Below are 22,114 nucleotides of genomic sequence, written 5' to 3'. Positions count from 1 at the left end.
GTAAGCATGCAGGTACAGCAAGAGGATTTGAGTAGAGGAGCAAAGAGGTCCTTCTGCAGTTGTACAGGGCCCTGGTGAGGCCATACCTGGATATTGTGTGCAGTTATGTTCTCCAAATTTGAGGAAGGACATTCTTGCTATTGAGGGAGAGCAGCGTAGGTTCACGAGGTTAATTCCCAGGATGGCGGGACTGGCATATGACGCAAGAATGGAACAAATGGGCTTGTATTCACAGGAATTTAGGATCAGAGCAGATCTTATAGAAACATATAAGATTATTAAGTCAAGTCAATTTTATTTGTATAGCACATTTAAAAACAACCCACGTTGACCAAAGTGCTGCACATCTGATTAGGAAAAAAGAAAAGAAACATACAGTGGCGGGCAGCCAAGACATTGGACAAGCTAGATGCTCCCGATGTTGGGGGAGTCCAGAAACAGGGGCCACAATTTTAGAATGAGAGCTAGGCCATTTAGAACTGAGATGAGGGAAAAACTTCTTCGCCCAGAGTTGTGAATTTGTGGAATTCTCTGCATCAGAAGGCAGTAGAGGCCGATTCACTGGATGCATTCAAAAGAGAGTCAGATAGGGCTCTTAGGGCTAGCGGAATCAAGGGATATGGGGAGAAGGCAGGAACGGGGGAGATTGTGGATGATCAACCATGATCACATTGAATGGCGGTGCGTACAGGCTCAAAGGGCCGAATGGTCTGCTCTTGCACTAATTGTCTATGTTTCTCTGTTATGGGGAGAAGGCAGGAGAATGGGGTGAGGGAGAGATGAATCAGCCATGATTGAATGGCGGAGTAGACTTGATGGGACAAATTGCCTAATCCTACTCCTGTCACTTATGATCTTATGAACTATATGTGGCGGTAGAGGTAGATGTGATAATGGAGTTTACGAGGCAGTAGATAGGCACATGGGTATGCAAGGAATGGGGAGATATGGATGATATGCAGGTAGATAAGCGATGGTCTTGGCATCATGTTCATTATGTGCTGAAGGGCCTGTCCTTGTGCTGTGCTGCTCCATGTTTTGTGTGTCGTTGCTTCACTCTCTCTGAGACTGCGTCGCTACAAACCATTGGTTTCGGTGACTTGCACCTGGCCACCTCTGGCCCAGATGTCGGTGACGGCCGTCATGACCGCCAGGCACCTGCCAAAGTCTTCGGCCGGACACCGGGCGGCGAGGGAGGAGAGTTTGCGAGCTACCTTGAGGGCCTGGCGGTATCGCTCCTGCTGCACCTTGGCCCGCTCCCTCGGCGACGCGGGCGGGAGCTGACCGGCGAGGAAGTGCTCCTGCGTCCAGCGAGCGGCGCAGAGCGAGGGCTCAAAGAGGTCGGAGCCCAGCAGCCGCCGGAGAGCCAGGACGTGCCGGCAGGGGAGCCTCATGGAGGTGCGGAAGGCACACTGGCAGCTGGCCTGGTCCGTCACCAGGGCCCGGCGCCGGCACACGGGCCAGGCCCTCTCGGCCTCCACGCTGAGAAAGGAGACCGACTCCGCTTCCTGCAGCTCCGTCCGCACCCGGCGGAAGGCGAAGTCGGTGAGCAGCGCCCGGTAGGAAGACTCCGCGGAGTTGTCCTCTGGCCCTGCGGGGGGCTCACTCTGCAACACCCGCTGGTCGCACTCGGCCCGCACCGTGTCCACGGCCTTCAGGAGGTCCCGGGTGAAGGAGGTCACGTTGGAGAAGTCCTCGACCGCGGCCGCCAGCCTCTGGCTCATCACCTGCACCCGCTGGAGGGTGCTGGTGAGGTAGCTCTCGTTCTCGTGCTTGAAGCCCTCCACCCACTGGCGGCGGGACCCGTGCCACGTGTTGTGGAAGTAGTCGACGGCGCTCTCCGCGTTGGAGTCCAGCAGCTGGCGGTACAGCAGGTCGTAGTCCTCAGTTGACGTGGCGTAACACATACTGTGCAGGATCTGCAGCAGCTGGCTCCTGGCGGGAAGAAAGGGAAGAGGAGACAAGGTGAGGTACCTCCCGGTGCAGCAAGGTGGCGTAGCGGTAGAGTTGCTGCCTTACAGTGCCAGTCCCAGGATCCATCCTGTCTACAGGCATTGTCTGTGTGGAGTTTGTACGCTCTCCCTGTGACCATGTGGGTTTCCTCCGGGTTCTCCGGTTTCCTCCCAAGTTCCAAAGACGTGCAGGTTTGTACGTTAATTGGCCTCTGTAAATTATCCCGTGTGTCGCCCAGAACTAGTGTGAACCAAAGATACTAGAGGAACAAGATGGACCACTCCGTTGAATTCGCCTATACTGAAGTGTAGTGTGTAAAGGAGCGGGACGTCCGCCATTTTAGTAAGCAAACCCCGCCGTTCGTTCTGCCTCTCGCAGTGTAATCAGTGTTTTGGGGGAACAGTATGTGTGATGATACCATTAAAATGCAGAAAATAACATCTATCAATTCATACATTTTTGTTATTTTTTCTTTTTAAATGTTTCTGCAATTTTCTGCCCACTAAAATGGTGCCATGTCCTTCTACGCTTTTTAACGTCGAGTGGTCTATCTTGTTCCTCTAGTATCTTTGGTGTGAACGGGTGATTAATGGTCGGGCTGGACTCAGTGGGGCAAAGGGCCCGTTTCCAATCTGTATTTCAGAAAATAAACCAAACTCTCACCTCAACAGTCCCCACCGGCTACAAGAAAAACTCCACCATTTCTTTCCCTACGAAAAATAAAGTGACCTCCTCAATGACTACTGAACAGTGGAGTCAAACAGCACGGAAATAGGCCACTCGGCCCAACTCGTCCTTGCTGACCAACATGCCCCATCTAATGCTGACCAAGATGCCCCATCTAATGCTGACCAAGATGCCCCATCTAATGCTGACCAAGATGCCCCATCTAATGCTGACCAGATACCCCATCTACAGAAAGGGGAGAGGAGGGGGCAAAAGGGGAAGGAGCAGGCAAAGGGGGAGAAGAGGGTGGAAAGGAGGGAGAGTGGGGCAGGGGTAGACTGGATTGTGCAGACCATGTTGAGGAATGAGTCGCACCCTTATCTGACCCACGCCGTGACAGGAGGAGGAATATTTGGGATAACCCAACCTCCCCCTCCCCCGCCCACTCCGGTCCCACGACGGAATCACGATGCCAGAGCTTATTGTTGCCCGATGGTGGAGGAGAGGGGAAAGGAGGAGAGCAGAGGGAAGGAGAGGAGGCGGGAGGAGGAGAGTAGGGGGAAGAGTGGAGGACGGGGAAGGAGGAGAGGAAGGGTGAAGGAGGAGAGGAGTGGGTGAAGGAGGGGAGGAGTGGGTGAAGGAGGGGTGGAGTGGGTGAGGAGGAGGAGGAAGAAACAGGAGTAGGGGAAAGGAGAGAAGGGGCGGAGGAGAAGGAGAGAAGGGGCGGAGGAGAAGGAGAGAAGGGGCGGAGAAGGAGAGAAGGGGCGGAGGAGAAGGAGAGAAGGGGCGGAGGAGAAGGAGAGAAGGGGCGGAGGAGAAGAGGGAGATGGAGGAAGGAGGGGGAGAAAGAAAGAAGGGAAGGAGGAGCGGGTAAGAAAGAAGGAAAGAAGAAAGAGAGAGAGGGCAGAGAGTGGAGGAGATGGGACATGGGGAGACTGGATTGTGCAGAGGGACGAGAGTCACAACTTTAACAAACCAACACAATCTGACAGGAGGAGGAATATTTGGGCTCCCCACCCACCCGCCCGCTCCGCTCCGGCCCCACGAGGGAATGGCGGTGCCAGTGCTTACTGTTGCCCGGCGGTCACGTGCAGCTTCTCGGCGGTCACGTGGTCCTGGAAGACGCTCAGGGTGTGGGCGAGGCAGGCCAGCGGCTTGCAGTGGGGCAGCACGTCGGTCACCAGCTCCCCGTCGCATGCCTTGCCGCCGACCACCACCGCCCGCGTTCCCTCCGCCGCCGGGTTCTTCTGCCTGAAGATGCGCAGAAGCTGCCGGACGGTCTCGCGCTCCTCGCTCTGCAGGAACCACAGGCACGCCAGCTCGCTCTCCCCGTTGCCATCGATGGCCAGCAGCAGGTAGGTGGGCAGCCACAGGCCCGCCCAGCTGTAGGTGGCACCCACCAGCAGCACCTCGGGGAACCTATCGAAGGTCTGCTTCATGCGGCCGTCCTGGTAGTAGATGGCCTGCAACACGTTGGCCTTGTTCACCACCACCACCACCGTGCCGTCTGCAAGCAAACGCAGACAAGAGTCAGAGAAACACAGAAAATATGTGCAGGAGGCCATTTGGCCCTTCGAACCAGCACCGCTATTCACTGTGATCATGGCTGATCATCCACAATCAGTAACCGGTGCCTGCCTTCTCCCCATATCCCTTGATACCACTAGCGCCTAGAGCTCTATCTAACTCTCTTTTAAATTCATCCAGTGAATTGGCCTCCACTGCCCTCTGTGGCAGAGAATTCCACAAATTCATAACTCTCTGGGTGAAAAAGTGTCTTCTCACCTCGCCTCCCCTTTATTCTTACACTGTGTCCCCTGGTTCTGGACTCCCCCAACATTGGGAACATTTTTCCTGCATCTAGCTTGTTCAGTCCTTTTATAATCTTATACATCTCTTTAAGATCCCCTCTCATCCTTCTAAACTCCAGTGAATACATCCCCAGTCTTTCCTCATATGACAAGAACAGGCAGAACAAGGGACTGACCCGCTCTCACCCTGGCCACAAACTCTTTGAAGTAGAAACACAGAAAATAGGTGCAGGAGTAGTCCATTCGGCCCTTCGAGCCAGTACCGCCATTCAATATGATCAAGGCTGATCATCCAGAATCAGTACCCTGTTCTGGCTTTCTCCCCATATCCCTTGATTCCATCAGCCCTAAGACCTACAGTGCATTCAGAAAGTATTCAGACCCCTTCACTTTTTCCACATTTTGTTACATTACAGCCTTATTTTAAAATTGATTAAATTCTTTTTTTTAATCATCAATCTACACTCAATACCCCAGAATGAAGAAGCGAAAACAGGTGTTTAGAAATTTTTGCAAATTAATTTAAAAGAAATAGCTGAAATATCACATTTACATAAGTATTCAAACCTTTGCTATGACGCTCAAAATTGAGCTTAGGTTCATTTTGTTTCCATTGATTATCCTTGAGATGTTTCTACAACTTGATTGGAGTCCACCGGTGGTAAATTAAATTGATTGTACATGATTTGGAAAGGCACACACCTGTCTATATAAGGTCCCACAGTTGATAGTGCATGTCAGAGCAAAAACCAAGCCATGAAGAAGAAGGAATTGTCCGTAGATCTCCGAGACAGGATTGTGTCGAGACACAGATATGGGGAAGGGTAGAAAACACTTTCTGCAGCATTGCAGGTCCCAAAGAGCACAGTGGCCTCCATCATTCTTAAATGGAAAAACTTTGGAACCACCAGGACTCTTCATAGAGCTGGCCACTCGGCCAAACTGAGCAATCAAGGGAGAAGGGCCTTGGTCAGGGAGGTGACCAAGAACCCGATGATCACTCTGACAGAGCTCCAGAGTTCCTCTGTGAAGATGGGAGAACCTTCCAGAAGGCCAACTTTCCTGCAGCACTCCACCAGTCAGGCCTTTATGGTTGAGTGGCCAGACGGAAGCCACTCCTCAGTAAAAGGCACATGATGGCCTGCTTGGAGTTTGCCAAAAGGCACCTAAAGGACTCACTGACCATGAGAGATAAGATTCTCTTGTCTGATGAAACCAAGATTGAACTCTTTGGCCTGAATGCCAAACGTCACGTTTGGGGGAAGCCAGGCACTGCTCATCACCTGGCCAATACCATACCTACGGTGAGGCATGGTGGTGGCAGCATCATGTTGTGGGGATGTTTTTCAGCGACAGGAACTGGGACACTAGTCAGGATCGAGGGAAAAATGAACAGAGCAAAGTAAAGAGAGATCCTTGATGAAAACCTGCTCCAGAGCGTTCTGGACCTCAGACTGGGGAGGAGGTTCACCTACCAACAGCACACAGCCAAGACAACGCAGGAGTGGCTTCACGACAAGTCTGTGAATGTCCTTGAGTGGCCCAGCCAGAACCCGGACTTGAACCCGGACATCTCTGGAGGGACTTGAAAATAGTTGTGCATCGACACTCCCCATCCAACCTGACAGAGCTTGAGAGAAGAATGGGAGAAATTACCCAAATACAGGTGTGCCAAGCTTGTAGCGTCATACCCAAGAAGACTTGAGGCTGTAATTACTGCCAAAGGTGCCTCAACAAAGTACTGAGTAAAGGGTCTGAATACATTTGTAAATATGATATCAGTTATTTCTTTTTAATTACTTTGCAAAAATTTCTAAACACCTGTTTTCACTTTTTTATTATGGGGTATTGTGTGTAGATTGATGATAAAAAAATAATGAATCCATTTTAAAATAAGGCTGTAACATAACAAAATGTGGAAAAAGTGAAGGTGTGTGAATACTTTCTGAATGCACTGTATATCTAACTCTCTCATGAAGCCCTCCCCTCTGGGCACATCCTGACACAAAAACAGCCTCTTCCCACGAGTGGTAGGTCTAGTTAACAACCACTCTACACCACTACATTCTGGTCTGTAAGACAAACAATTATGAACTCTCCAAGTGCATTTTAGATATTTACACGTGCAATATTTAGCAAAGCTGCCACTTATTACTCTTGCACTTTTTTTTACATTGTTTAATTATAATGTTTTTTTAATTGTCTGCTGTCTTGTGTTTTTATCACGTGTAGTAAAGCACCAAATCAAATTCCTTGTTTGTGTACAAACTAGGCCGATAAATTGAGTCTGATTCTGAAATGGATTCTGAACAAAGCACTGGTAACGCACAGTGGCAGTGGTGAGGTACGTTTGCCTTCATCGGTCGGTGCATTGAGTACAAGAGTCAGATAGTCAAGATGCAGCTCTATCAAACTCTGGAGAAACAAGGATCTGCAGATGCTGGTTCATGACAAAAGACAAAGTGCGAGAGTAACTCAGCAGGTCAGGCAACATCTCTGGAGTTTCCCCTCGCCCCAGACTCTCGGTCTGAGTAAGAGTCTTGACCTGAAACGTCTCCTATTCTTTTTCTTGAGAGATGCTGTCTGACCCGCTGAGTTACTGCAGCATTTTGTGTCCATCTCCGGTGTAAACAAGCACCTACAGTTCTTTCCCACACATGTCTGGAAAACATGGATACGTGATGTATCAGGTCGGGACCCTTCTTCAACTAATTGTGGCAAGTCGGGGGGGGGGGGGGGGAGGGGGGGAGGAAGAAAGCTGGAAGAGAGGTGGGGGCAGGACAAAGCCTTGCAAGTGACAGGTGGAGGAAGGAACTGCAGATGCAGCCTGGGTGGGGTTCCAGGAGGGAAGAGTCATCTGAAGAGTGCGTGGCACGATCCAAGAGCGATCCCATGAGAAAGTATTGGGGACACAGCTGTAGAGTTGCTGCCTTACAGCGCTACAGACCCGGGTTCCATCCTGACTGTGGGTGCGGTCTGTACGGAGTTTGTACGTTCATGGGTTTTCTCTGGGTGTTTCGGTTTCCGCCCACACTCCAAAGACTTGCAGGATTGTAGGTTACTTGGTTTCAGTAAGTTGTAAAAAGAAATGGCCCCTTGTGTGTGTAAGTTAGCGGACAGGACCATCGCTGGTCAGCACCAACTCGGTGGGCCAAACGGCCAGTTTCCGCGCTGTATCTCTGAAGTGTAAAAGTCATTGACTATCCCAGGGGAGAGGAGGGAGCGATCTAGTGACAAGACAGTGCACTATCATGAGATGGGGGAAGGAGGATCCACACCCAATCCTCATCCATTTATTTGGAATATTGGGAGCAGTTCTGGCCCCATGTCTAAGGAAGGGTGTGCTGGCGGTGGAGAGGGTCCAGAGGAGGTTTACCAGAATGATACCAGGAATGTCTGGGTTAACATCTGATCAGTGTTTGACGGCACTGGGCCTGTACTCGCTGGAGTTTAGAACGATGAGGAGGGGCCTCGTTGAAACTTACCAGATAGTGAAATGCCAGGGTAGAGTGCATGTGGAAAGGATCTTTCCACCTGTGGGAGAGTCTAGGAATCATGGCTGATCTATCTTTCCCTCTCAACCCCATTTGCCACCCTAACGAATGAAGAACCTGTCAATCTCTGCTTTATAAATAGCCACAGACTTGGCCTCCACAGCCATCTGTGGCAATGATTTCCACAGATTCATCACCCTCTGACTAAAGAAATTCCTTCTCATCTCCTTTCTAAAGGAACGTCCTTTTATTGTGAGGCTGTGCCCTCTGTTCCATCACTCTCCCACTAGTGGAAACATCCTCGCCACATCCACTTTATCCGGGCCTTTCACTATTCGGTAAGTTTCAGTGAGGTCCCCCCTCATCCTTCTAAACTCCAGCGAGTACAGGCCCAGAGCCATCAAATGCTCATCATTAACCCAATAAAGGGGTGATCCGCATTATTCCGGAATGAAGGAAGGATGCAGGATACCCCAGGACAAGAGAGGGAGTGGTGCAAACCTGGAGCAGCCGGTTAGGCCTGGGACAAGCGAGGACACCTTCACCTACCTTGATTCTTGATCAGTACGGGTGTCAGAGGTTATGGGGAGAAGGCAGGAGAATGGGGTTAGGGGAGAGAGAGATAGATCAGCCATGATTGAATGACGGAGTAGACCCGATGGGCCGAATGGCCTAATTCTACTCCTATTCCTTATGACCTTACCCTTGACGGCTGCCAGTGTGGGCACCATCATCTCCAAGTCGGTTTTGTTGGCCTTGAACTCGTCCCATTTCTCCTTGCGTGCGGGGCTATGGGCATCCTCATCAGCGAGCACCTTGCCGGCAACCTCCCCCAGCTGCACCTGGACACCTGCTCCATTACTCCGCAGCGAGACGATGGAAGTGGGGTCCACGCGCAGCGCTGTAACAAAGCGCCTTTGGTGCCGGAGCCTCTCCTCCTCTTCCTGTGGGGTACAAGCAAGATCCTAGGGTCAGTTCATCCGGTTTGGAGGTCAATTGTCCTCTGTAAATTGCCCCGAGCGTGTCGGGAGTGGATGAGAAAGTAGGACAACATAGAACCAGTGCACGTAGGTGGTCGATGATCAGCGTGGACTAGGTAGGCCTATGTTTCCATGCTGTATCTGTAAACTAAGCTCAGATCCCATATTAGAACACAGAACAGCACAGGAATGGGCCCTCCAGCCTACATTATCTGTGCCAAACATGATGCCAAGTTGAACTGATCTCATCTCCCTGTACATGATACATATCGCTCAATTCCCTGAACTTCCATGTGCCTTTCCCAAAGCCTCTTAAACACCCCTATCGTATCTGCAACCACCACCATCTCTAGCAGTGCATTCCCAGCCCCCACCCCTCTCTGTGTAAAAATCTTGCCTCGCACATTAAACCTCCCCCCTCTCACCATATCACTCTGTCGTCTAGTGTTGGACATTTCCACCCTGGGCACAAGCCTCTGACTGCCGACCTTAACTTTATATACTTCCGTCGAGTCTTCCCTCAACCTCTGACGCTCCAGAAAAAATAACCCAAGTTTATTCAACCTCCCCCTGTAGCTGAAACCCTCTAATCCAGGCAGCATTCTGGTCAACCTCCTCTGCACCCTCTCCAAAGCCTCCACACCTTTCCTGTAATGGAGCGACTAGAACTGCAAATAATACTCCAAATGCAGTCTAACTAAAGCCCTATAGAGCTGCATCATGACTTGCTGACTCTTATATTTAATGCCCCTAGCACAGAAGACAAGCATACCACACGTTTCACCCATACTGGTTAACATATGATGATCGTTTGTCAGCACTGGGCCTGTACTCGATAGAGTTTAGAAGAATGAGAGGGGACCTCATTGAAACGTACCGAATAGTGAAACGTTTGGATAAATGTGGAGAGGATGCTTCCTCCAGTGGAAGAGTGTCGGACAAGAGGCCATAGCTTCAGAATTAAAGGACATTCCTTTAGGAAGGAGAGGAGGAATTTCTTGAGTCAGAGGGTGGTGAATTGGTGGAATTCTTTGCCACAGAAGGCTGTGGAGACCAAGTCAGTGGATATATTTATGGCAGAGATAGATGGATTCTTAATTATTGCTGGTGTCAGGGGTTATGGGGAGAAGGCAGATGAATGGGGTTAGGAGGGAGAGATAGATCAGCCGTGATTGAATGGCGGAATAGACGATGGGCTGAATGGCCTAATTCTGCTCCTGTCACTTATGAGGCCTTCTTCACCACCCTATCTACTTGTGCTGCCTCCTTCAGTGAGCTATGAACTTGAACTCCAAGATCCCTCTGCACATCAATGCTGTTAATGGTCATGCCATTAAACGTATACTCCTTGCATTTAACCTGTCAAAGTGCATCACCTCACACTTGCTCAGGTTAAACTCCATCTGCCATTTCTCCACCCCTTTCTGCAGCTGGTCTACGTTCTGATATCTACTGACAGCATTTCTCGTTGTCTGCAACTCCTAATTTTGGTGTCATTAACAAACTTACTCACCAACCCATCTACATTTACGCCTCGGTCAGATATATATATATATATAATACAAAATCTCTCTAACTCTGGCCCCAGCCCATTCCTGAACTTTTATCCCTGTCCAATTGACTTTGCCTTCAGCAGCTATTTGGAACTTTCTCCCTCTGTGTCTCTGCACCTCCACAACTACCATGGGGTAAAAACAATCGGACCATATTCCCCATCTAGTTTAGTCTAGTTTCTTGTCACGTGTACCAAAAAGCTTTTTTGTTGCATGCTACCAGTCCATAGAACGACTATCCATGATTACAATCAAGCCGTCCACAGTCGAAATGTGTTGGAAGGAACTGCAGATGCTGGTTTAAACCGAAGATAGATACAAAAAGCTGCTGTAACTCAGCGGGTCAGGAAGCATCAATCTGAAGATGGGTCTCGACCCGAAATTTCACCTATTCCTTTTCTGGTCTGAAGAGGGGTCTTGCCCCGAAACGTCATGTATTCCTTTTCTCCAGAGATGCTGTCTGACCTGCTGAGTTCCTCCGGATTTTTGTGTCTAAGCCGTCCACAGTCCACAGACACAGGATAAAGGGAATAATGTTTAGCATCAGATAAAGTCCAGTAAAGTCCAATTAAAGATAGTCTGAGAGTCTCCATTCTATGCCTCTCATGAACAGATATACTTCTCTCAGATCACCCTCAGACACTCTTGCCTCCTTAAACCCCATTATAAGACATTCCTTGAAATCCACCAACTCCACCTAAGTTATAGGTCATCTCCAGAATCCCTGCTAAGGTAGTTCACATCAATTACTTTGATAATGTCCCTGAAAGCTGGAGATATTTTTAGTGCGTTAGAACTACGTAAATAAAACTTGTTACTGTGAGGGAAATGACTAGTGATATCGAGTGTGACTCTGTTAAACAATGGCAAAGTTGTCAGAGTTCAGAGGCTGGATTGATATCCCAGTGGGGGAGTGTGATATCATCCCATAGAATCACACCGGCTCTTCCACCTACATTGTCGGCAATGACCATCAAGCACCCATCTTGTTCTATTCTATGTGTCGGGGCAGCACGGTGGTGCAGCGGAAGAGTTGCTGTGTTACAGCGCTAGAGACTCGGGTTTGATCCTGACTACGGGTGCTGTCTGTACGGAGATTGTACGTTCTCCCCATGTGTTTTCTTCGGGAGCTGCGGTTTCCTCTCACACTCTAAAGATGTACAGGTTTATAGGCTAATTGGCTTGGTAAAATTGAAAGTTGTCCCTGATGTGGGTAGGATAGCGTTAATGTGCAGGGATTGCTGGTCAGCCTGGACTCGGTGGGCTGAAGGGCCTGTTTCCACGCTGTATGTTTAAACTAAACAGCAGATTGTAGTTTATGCCAATTCTAGACACAAAAAGCTGGAGCAACTCAGCGGTTCAGACAACATTTCTGGAGAAAAGAAAAAGGTGACATTTCAGGTCGAGACCCTTCTTCAGACCAGCCGGGAAGGATCCGAAACGTCACCTATTCCTTTTCTCCAGAGATGATGCTTGACCCGCTGAGTTACTCCAGCTTGTTGAGTCCATCTTTGTTGCTAAGTTATCTTGAGCCAATTCTGCACAAATCCCATTTTATTGCAGGCTACAGCTTTAAGTCCCAACGATATGTGTTGGTGCCACAGGTAACATTCTCTCACGGGCAAAACCACGGGCAGAGAGACAGAGTTATGATAAACTCTTTATAAATAATTACGTGGACATATTCTGGACGGCACGGTGGCGCAGCGGTAGAGTTGCTGCCTTACAGCGCTTGCAGCGCTGGAGACCCAGGTTCGATCCCGACTATGAGTGCTGTCTGTATGGAGTTTTTACGTTCTCCCCGTGACCTGCGTGGGTTTTCTCCAAGATCTTCAGTTTCCTCCCACACTTTAAAAATGTAGAGGTATGGAGGTTCATTGGCTTGGTGCATGTGTAAATTGTCCCAAGTGTGTGTAGGATAGTGTTAATGTGGGGGATCGCCGGTTGGCGCTGACTCAGTGGGCCGAAGGGCCTGTTTCTGTGCTGTATTGCTGAACTAAGATATTCAACAGCCCAGGATCCAAGGCTGGAACCGAGCGTGTACAGGACTAGTCTAATGCTCTCTGAAAACGTGGAGAGGTGGGACAACACACACACACACCCCCCCACACACGCACACACACTGACCCGACAATCTGAAGCAGTGGCAGATCCAACTACTCTACCTGGCTGGTGTGTGTGTTCTGCTTTTACCTGCGGCACTGTGTGGTTATGCGATTCATTCATCTCTTTCACCACAAACTTGTTTCCATCCGCAGAAAGACGGACTTTAATGACACAGGGACACTTCATCTTGTTGGTTCTGAAAAAGACAGTGGGAGGCAGTGTGTAAGCCAACTGGGTCAATCGATAAGGCTACAAAATGCTGGAGTAACTCAGCGGGTCGTGCATCATCTCTGGAGAAAAGGAACAGGTGACGCTTTGGACTGAGACCCTTCAGTTTTGTTTAGTTCAGTTTATTGTCACGTGTTCCGAGGTACAGTGAAAAGCTTTGTTGCATGCTAACCAGACAGTGGGAAGGCAATTGAGCCATTTACAGTGTATAGATAATAATAATAATAATAACATTTAGTGCAAGGTAAAGTCCAAACAAAGATAGTCCGAGGGTCACTAATGAGGAAGATCGCAGTTCAGGACTGCTCTCTCGTTATGGTAGGATGATTCAGACCAGCAATGTATGGCGATCTTTTACAATCATCACAGAATCCAACAGAAATATTCCATTGACATTGGCCATGAAGCAGTGTGAGTGGGAAGACAAGATGGTGTGATGAATGACTGCCCTTTGACTGATAATAAACTCTTTCACAAACTGGGGGGACTTGAAGCAACAGCTGTAACAAAATGTGATTCATGCAGGATTGGTGTAAGATAACATAGTGCATAACAAAGGAAATGGACTCAAAATGCTGGAGTAACTCAGCGGGTCAGGCAGCATCTCTGGAGAAAAGGAGTAGGTGACAATAGGTGCAGGAGGAGGCCATTCGGCCCCTCGAGCCAGCACCGCCATTCAATGTGATCATGGCTGATCATTCTCAATCAGTACCCCGTTCCTGCTTTCTCCCCATACCCCCTGACTCCGCTATCCTTAAGAGCTCTATCTAGCTCTCTCTTGAATGTATTCAGAGAATTGGCCTCCACTGCCCTCTGAGGCAGAGAATTCCACAGATTCACAACTCTCTGACTGAAAAAGTGTTTCCTCATCTCTGTTCTAAATGGCCTACCCCTTATTCTTCTGGTTGGGACCCTTTATCAGACTGAGAGTCAGAGGAGAGGGAACTAGGGGGATGAAGGGTTACAAAGAACAAATGAATGAAAGAACAAATCAAAGCCAGCAACAATGATAAAGGAAAGGTGGAGCCCACAATGGTCTATTGTTGGCTGTGGAGAAGGTGATAACAAGTTGATACAAACAGTGAAACTAAGCAAGACGACAGTGAAATTGATAGAACGCCGAGAGTGGGAGAAACTTCTAGTTTACCTCCCCCCTGACTCTCAGCCTTAAGACGGGTGTCAAACCAAAACGTCACCTATTATTTTTCTCCAGAGATGCTGCCCTCCCCGCTGAGTCACTTCATCATTTTGTGTCTATCTCCAGTGTAAACCAGCATCTGTAGTTCCGTCCTACACACAGTACATAACAAGCTGGGTGCTTGATGGTCATTGAAGGCGGAAGACCCTGTGTGATCTAATAGGATAATATCACACTCCCCCACTGGGATATCAATCCAGTCTCTGAACCATAAAACACAAACTATCAAATTGTCAATTGTTCCAAGTGTGCAGGCAGTGGATGGCAAAGTGGGATAACATGGATAATACCGTGTCCCTTGTGTTAACACAGCAAATTGTATGTGACAAGTGGAATAGATAGGGTGAATGCACAAATCTTTTATCCAGGATAGGGGAATCAAGATCCAGATGACAGTTTAACATGAGAGGGGAAAGATTTAAAAAGAACACGAGGGGTAACCTTTTCTGCACAGTGTGGTGGTAAATGGAACTAGCTTCGGGAGGAGGTAGTTGAGGCAGGTACTCTAGCATTTAAAAGACATTTGGAAAGGCACATGGATAGGGAAGGTTCTGAGGGCAGGTGGGACTGGTGTACATGGGCCATCTCGATGAGCATGGGCAAGTTGGACCGAAGGGCCTATTTCTGTGTGGAATGACTCAACCACTCTATACAATCCCAGCGAGTAGGAATGGGAAAATGTGTGGTGGGGGAGAGAGGAGAGAGGTAAAAAGGTAGAGAGGAGAGAGGTGGAGAGATGGAGAGGGAGAGGTAGAAAGGGAGAGAGATGGAGAGAGGAGAGAGAGAGAGAGAGAGAGAGAGAGAGAGAGAGAGAGAGAGAGAGAGAGAGAGAGAGAGAGAGAAAGAGAGAGAGAGAGAGAGAGAGGCGTGGAGACACACACACACACACAATCAAAGATGAAAACAAAGAGTGCAAAAGAGAGAAAAAAATGAAGAGAGGGGAGAGAGAGACAGAGAAAAAAAGAGAAAGAGACAGACAGGGGCAGCAGAGGAACTGCTGCCTCACAGCGCCGGAGACTCAGGTTCGATCCTGACTACGGGTGCTGTCTGTATGGAGAATGTACGTCTTCCCTGTGACCACGTGGGTTTTTCCCAAGTGGTTTCCTTCCACATTCTAAAGACGTGCAGGTTTGTGGGTTAATTTGCTTTTGTAAATTGCCCCTCGTGTGTAGAGAGTGGATGAGAAAGTGGGATAACATAGAACTAGTGTGAATGGATGATTGGTGGGCGGTGTGGACTCGATGGGCCGAAAGGCCTGTTTCCATGATGTAACTCCAAACAAAACTAACTACCCGGCTAAACATATTATTAAATTTAAAAGGATAAAAACATCTTTAAATAAGAAGGTAGGAAACAGGAGCAGGTGTCGACCATGTTCCATGTTCTCCCACTTTGTCATCCACTCCCAACACACTCGGGATGATTTACAGAGGGCCAATTAACCAAGAAACCCGCACGTTTTGGATACGGGAGGAAACTAAAGCCCACAGAAGAAACACAGCTGGTCACAGAGAGGACGTGCAAACTCCACACACGGAGAGCACCCGTGGTCAGGATGGAACCGGGATCCCCGGCGTTGTGAGGCAGTGGCTCTACCAACTGGGCCGCTGTGTCACCCCTGCAAGTATTTCCTCACCTCTGGATTGTCCGTTTGCCGGATCCTTTGGTCTTGAATAACTTGCCGCCGTGAATGCACGCGTAGTCGATCTCGGCAAAGTTCAGCGCGTCGTTCATCGGGCGCTTGGGTGCCCGACGCCGCTGCGCCTTGATGGTCCGTGAGTGCCTGGTCCACATCTGCACGGAGCTGTCCCTCTGGTAGCGCCGGTACTCCCGGTGCAGCTCGTTGTAGCTCGAGAACTCGGCGCCCACTCGGAAACCCACCACCTGGGACATGGCTGCACGTGCGTCAGATGGAGTTGGCAGACTGATCCCACCTGGAGAGCGGGCACTGAGAATAGACCACAGGCAGCAGCTGCAGGTCAGCCAAGGTAGAACACATCACAACAGCTCATATATAGAGTTCAAGAACAGCACGGTGGTCCAACTGTAGAGTCACCGCCTCACAGCGCCAAAGACCCAGGATCCATCCTTTGCTCGGATGCTGTCTTTACAGTTTACTTTAGACTTCAGAGAAGAAACAGGCCCTTCAGCCCACTGAGTCCGCACCAACCAGCGATCACCCCGTATACTAGCACTATACTACATGATAGGACAATTTACAATTTTACAGCAGCTAATTAACCTGCACGTCTTTGAAGTATGGGAGAAACACAAGATCTCAGCAATGCAATTCTCAGCATTGGGAGGAAAATCACGGGATTGTGGATCGGGGTTGGGGGCAATCCTTGATTCAGGTAGGCTGCAAGTTCCTGGGATTGGGATAATTGCCCGTGTGTGGGTGGGGGGTAATTCTCTGGGTTGGAGTAGGGGCATCTTGCAATGCTCAGCATTGGGATTGGGATAGCATTGGGATAAATCAATCCCTGATTTACATAGGATGCTCATTACTGGGAATGAGATCAAAATTGCCCGTGTGTGGGTGGGGGATAATTCCCTGGGTTTAGGGGAGGTGCATCTTGCGATATTCCACATTGGGATAGGGAACAATTCCTAATTTAGAAAGGATGGATATTTCTGGCATTGCAATAATAATAGCCCGTGTGCAGGTGGGATAATTGGGGAGGGGCATCCTGCAATGCTCAGCATTGGGAGGGATATCTGCGGGATGGAAGATCGTAATAAATCCCTGATTTCAGCAGGTGAAAATTCCTGGGATTGGGATAATAATCGCCCTTGTGCAGGTATGGTGGTAATACGCGAGTTCGGTATCTCAACTGCGCATGCCCAAGTCATAGGTCACTCGCGCTAAACGTTCTCGCCGGCTGAGCTGGTGCGTGTAGACAGACCTGCTTTTCATCCGTATTTTCCAGTTTTGCTTCTTCGAGGTAACAAAATGCTGCTTTGGAAACTAATAACTAGGCGTATTTACGGTTAATTTGTACAAAATTACGTTGATTTTGTTGGTTTTATTGCTTTGAGCTTCGGTGAGTAAGCAAAGCCATGCCAATTTTTGTTTGCATTGTAACTTGTACGGTATGTAACGGGCATGATTACAAGACCCTATTTGACTTAACATATGATTCACTTTATTATATATTTTGTTTTGTATGTTACTGGGCAAAGCCATGCACATTTGTGCAACTTTGGGCTGTGGGAGTACCACGTATCACCTGAATAAGTGGATGCAGAATGTGTGTGACAGCCACAACTGTCAATTTGCAAAGGGAAACTGTTTCTGCCCACCTCCCTTCAAACACTAGGAAAAAAAACTACAGTTGCTAGTTTAAATCGAAGGTAGACACAAAATGCTGGAGTAACTCAGCGGGTCAAGTAGCACCTCAGGAGAGAAGGAATGGGTAATGTTTCGGGTAAAGACCCTTTTTCAGAAGTCTGAAGCGAGATACCTAACTCGCTTATTCTCCAGACTTCTGAAGAAGGGTCTCGACACAAAACGCCACCCATTCTTTCTCTCCCGAGATGCTGCCTGACCCACTGAGTTACACCAGCATTTTGTGTCTACCTTCGATTTAAACCAGCATCTGCAGTTTATTTTCCTCGAGTTTGAAGGCAGGTGGGCAGAAACAGTTTCCTGTTGCAAATTGACAGTTGTGGCTGTCACACACATTCTGTATCCACTTATTCAGGTGATACGTGCTACTCCCACAGTCCAAAGTTGCACAAATGCGCATGGCTTTGCCAGTAACATATAAAACAAAATAAATAACAAGGTCAATCATATGTTAATTCGAATAGGGTCCTGTAAGCATGTCCATTACATACTGGTACAAGTTACAATGTAAAAGAAATTGTCATGATCTCGCTCACTCACTGAAGCATAAAGCAATAAAACCAACAAAATCATCATAGTTTTGTACAAATTAACCACATATACACCTAGTTAAGTTTTGAAAGCAGTATTTTCTTACCTGGAAGAAGTAAACCTGGAAAATACCGATGAAACGCAGGTCTGTATACACGCAGCAGCTCGGCCAGCGAGAATGTTTAGCACGAGTGACCTATGACCTGGGCATGTGCAGTCAAGATCCCGAACTCACTTATTCTCCAGGTTTGCACTGGGAGCATCCTGCAAGGACCCGCATTCGGAGGGAAATCCCCGGGATGGGAGATCTGAGGGGGAGGGGGGGGCAATCCCTGATTTAGATAGGATGGAAATTCATGGCTTTGGAATAATAACCACCCATGTGCGGTTGGTGGGATAATTCCCCAGGTTTGGGGAAGGGGGCATCTTGCAATGTTCAACATCGGGATAGGGGGTCGGGATCAATCCCTGATTTAGATAGGATACAAATTCATGGGATTGGGATGTAAATGCCCATGTATGTGTGGGGGATAATTCCCTGGGTTTGGGGTCGGTGCGTCGTGCAATGCTCAGTATTGGGATGGAAATCCGCGGGATAGTAGATTGGGATCAATCCCTGAATGAGGTTGATGCAAATCCCTGTGATTGGGATGAAACTGCCCGTGTGGGGGGGGGGGGGGGGGGTTAATGAATGGGGACGGGGGGGGGGGGGCGGCTGCAGCTGCAGCTCCAGCCCGGTGGTCGCGGTGCAGGATTGGGACGATCCCGGATCCCTGGGCCCAGGGATGGGGGTTTCCCGCGTATTTGGCGGCGTCTGACGCGCAGCCGCGGCCCCGGCGCTTTGTGGCGGCTCCGCTCCGCTCCGCTCCGGGCCCGGCCCGAGGTTGGCGCATGCGCTGCCGGCACACGGGCACCGCTCTCAGAGCCCCCGGGTCACCTACCGGTCAACACTGAGCGGCCCCGCCCCCCCCGCTCTCTCTCTGGGTCACTCTCCGCCCCCACCCCTCGACATCCGTGTCCGGGCCGCCCGGTCTCCGCTCTCCGGCCGCTCCACATCCGCCGGCACCGCCGGCCGCCCTGCACATGCGCACTGCCGCCGCCCGCACGTCCCCGGCCGCCCTGCACATGCGCACTGCCGCCGCCCGCCCCCGGCCCGGACCTGACATGCGCACTGCCACCGCCCGCGCGTCCCCAGCCGCCATGCACATGCGCACTGCCGCGGCAACTGGTCGGCGCCGGGCACTTTCTCGCTCCCTTTGCATTGTGGGAGATCTTGCCGCCATTGCTACCCGGTCGCCGCCCCGCCGTGACCGCTGAAACCCGACGCCGAATCACTCCCAAGATAGACACGAAAGCCTGGAGGAACTCAGCGGGACCGGCAGCATCTCTGGATAGAAGGAACTGGGTGACGTTTCGGGTCGAGGCCCTTTTTCAAACTCCCTCTCGTTTTATTGTTTTTAGTTTCGTTTAAAGATACAGCGCGGAAACAGGCCCTTCGGCCCACCGAATCCATGCCGACCACCGATCACCCGTACACCAGTTCTGTTCTGCACACTCGGGACGTGAGTCAAGAGTGTTTTATTCTCTAATGAACCAATTAGAACAATGAAATTCTTACTTGCAGCAGCACAACACAATATGTAAACATAGTACTCTGTAAACAATGTTATAAACAGAAGGAAAAGATTACGTTTTGGGTTGGGTCTGAGAAAGGGCCCTGCACGTCTTTGGAATGTGGAAGGAAAGAAGAGCACCCGGAGAAAACCCATGCGATCAAAGGGAGAACGAGCAAACTCCATACAGAGAGCACCATTTTCAGGATCGATTCCATGTCCCCGGCACTTTTAGGCAGCAACTTTACGGCCACTGTGCTGCCCCGTAGTATTGAACTGAATTAAAACATAGCTGTAAAGGGGGACATAGCGTGACTTAGATATTTAAGACTGAAAATGAATAGTTTATTATTTTTAGTAACCAAAGTTACCAACATTTAATTTTAAAAAAATCAAGATATAGTGGCACTGCTGGTAGAGTTGCTGCCTCACACCCAGAGATCTGTGTGCGATCCTGGAGAAGTGTCTCGACCCGAAACGTCACCCCTTCCTTCTCTCCTAGATGCTGCCTGACCCGCTGAGCTACTCCAGCATTTTGTGATACCTGTCCTTGGGCACTGTCTGTGTTGAATTTGCACATTCTCCCTGCAAGTGTGTAGGCTTCCTGCCACATCCCATAGACAAATTGGGTTTGTAGGTTAATTTGTCTCTAAAATTGCCCCAAATGTGTAGGGAGTAGGTGAGGAAAGTGGGATAACAGAACTAGTGTGAATGGGCAATTGATGGTCATGTGGACTTTGTGGGCCGAAGGGCCTGTTTCCATGCTAAATCTCCGTTGGAAATATGCAAGAGACCAAAGTATGAAGATGCACTGAAAACCTAGAGGGCTGAAAGATTAGAGGAGGTAGCGTGAATGGTGAAATTCATATTTCTTTTTAATTTACTCTGTTGACCACAGGTTAGCTGTATAAATCGCAAACTGGTTCCTGATTTTATTTTTGATTCTGGCAGTGAATGCCACATGCAAAATTATTAAAAACAGCATAAATCCCCCCACCCTCATCACCCAGTTCCTTTTTACTCCTCCATCCACTCATCTCCCTCCATTCCCAATTCCAATTCAACCATTTTTCTGCCCCCATCCTTGTTCATGCCAGCCCTGGTTCTACATTTTATGCACCATTTGCATTATTTTGTCTTCTGTATTTATAACCTCTAACTCACCTGCCAATTAATCCTTCCTCACCTAGATAGACAAAAAATGCTGGAGTAATTCAGCGGGTCAGGCAGCATCGCTGGAGAACATGGATGGGTGACAGAACATGCATTGGACAGATCCAGGATGGGGAGGAATCTGCCTACCGATGGGAAGTGACACAGCTGGCATCCTGGTGCCATCGCAACAACCTCGAGCTTTATGCTCTAAAGACAGTGGAACTAATTGTAGACTTTCAAAGAGATCCACCTCCCCTACACCCACTCACCATCAACAACACCAGTCACATCTGTGGAGTCATTTAAGTTCTGTGGAACCATCGTCTCCTGGGACCTTAAATGGGGGGGGGGGGGGGGGGCGCCATCGATTCCACAGTCAAAAAGGCCCAACAGAGGATGTACTTCCTGCGGCAACTGAGGAAACACAATCTGCCACAGGCAATGATGCTCCAATTCTACACTGCTATCATTGAGTCTGTCCTCACCTCCTCCATCATGGTCTGGTTTGGCTCAGCCACCAAGCGCGACATCTGGAGGCTGCAACGGATCGTTCGCTCAGCTGAGGTTGTTGGCTGCAACCTTCCCCCCCATTGACGAACTGTGCAGTGCAAGGGCCAGGAAGCGAGCGGTTAAGATGATCTCTGACCCCACTCACCCTGGCCACAAAATCTTTGAAGTACTTCCCTCTGGAAGGCGACTCCGGACTGTCAAAGCAGCCACAGCCAGACATTAAAACAGCTTTTTTTGCACGAGTAGTTGTTCTACTCAATAACCAAAGTCTGTAGTCTCTTTTTTGCTCTGGTTTATTTTCACTTACATGTTTAGACCATAATATTGTATCCGTACTGTTTCAATGTGTTTATGCTTCATTCTTAATTGTTAAATGTATGTTTGCGTTGTCATTTGTGAGCGGAGCACCAAGGCACATTCCTTGGAAATGCACATACTTGGCAAATAAACTTATTCATTCATTCAGGACTTCGGACTGATCATCAGGGTCAGCCGATCACTTCCTAGCTCTTATCCCATCCCTTACCCTCAAATCTTTCTATCAGCTATCTCCCCTCTACGCCATCACTCTGAAGAAGGATCCTGACCTGAAACATGATTTGTCCTCTACTTAAACAGATGCTGCCTGATCCAGATTCCTCCAGCAGCTGTTTTTTAAAAATCTTTGCTTTGGACACTGATTAGGATCTTGACCGCACTCATCACCTATTCCTTTTCTCCAGAGATACTGCCTGACCCATTGAGTTACTCCAGCTTTGTGTGTCTGTCTTCAGTTTCCAAAGCCCTGCCTTGAACATTTACATGATTCAGGATGGCCCATTTCCTTTCTTTATTTAAAAATAAAATATATTCAGAAAGATATGAAAAGAAATACAAAATTGTACAATGGGCTTTATATTCATAATCTTTATCCATCTGCACATGGTGTTGTCAAATCTATATTGGGAGTGCTATCAGCTTAATAGAT

The 22,114-nt window shown here is 49.0% G+C and overlaps 1 protein-coding gene across 1 annotated transcript; it reads right to left on the bottom strand.

Moving 5' to 3' along the window:
- Positions 1-311: 311 nt before the first annotated feature.
- Positions 312-15,913, bottom strand: LOC144591323 (zinc finger SWIM domain-containing protein 1-like). The gene is made up of 5 exons (XM_078395562.1): positions 15,626-15,913; positions 12,651-12,759; positions 8,628-8,868; positions 3,691-4,126; positions 312-1,935 (listed from the first exon to the last, which is right to left on the bottom strand). The coding sequence occupies exons 1-5, from the start codon at positions 15,880-15,882 to the stop codon at positions 1,077-1,079; spliced, it is 1,902 nt and encodes a 633-aa protein (XP_078251688.1). The 5' UTR covers positions 15,883-15,913; the 3' UTR covers positions 312-1,076.
- Positions 15,914-22,114: the final 6,201 nt, after the last annotated feature.

The sequence above is a fragment of the Rhinoraja longicauda genome, unplaced genomic scaffold (genome assembly GCF_053455715.1).
Source record: "Rhinoraja longicauda isolate Sanriku21f unplaced genomic scaffold, sRhiLon1.1 Scf000863, whole genome shotgun sequence".
NCBI classification, from domain to species: Eukaryota; Metazoa; Chordata; class Chondrichthyes; order Rajiformes; family Arhynchobatidae; genus Rhinoraja; species Rhinoraja longicauda.
Note: the sequence above shows the minus strand (reverse complement) of the source record. Positions and strands in the feature narration are given on the sequence as shown.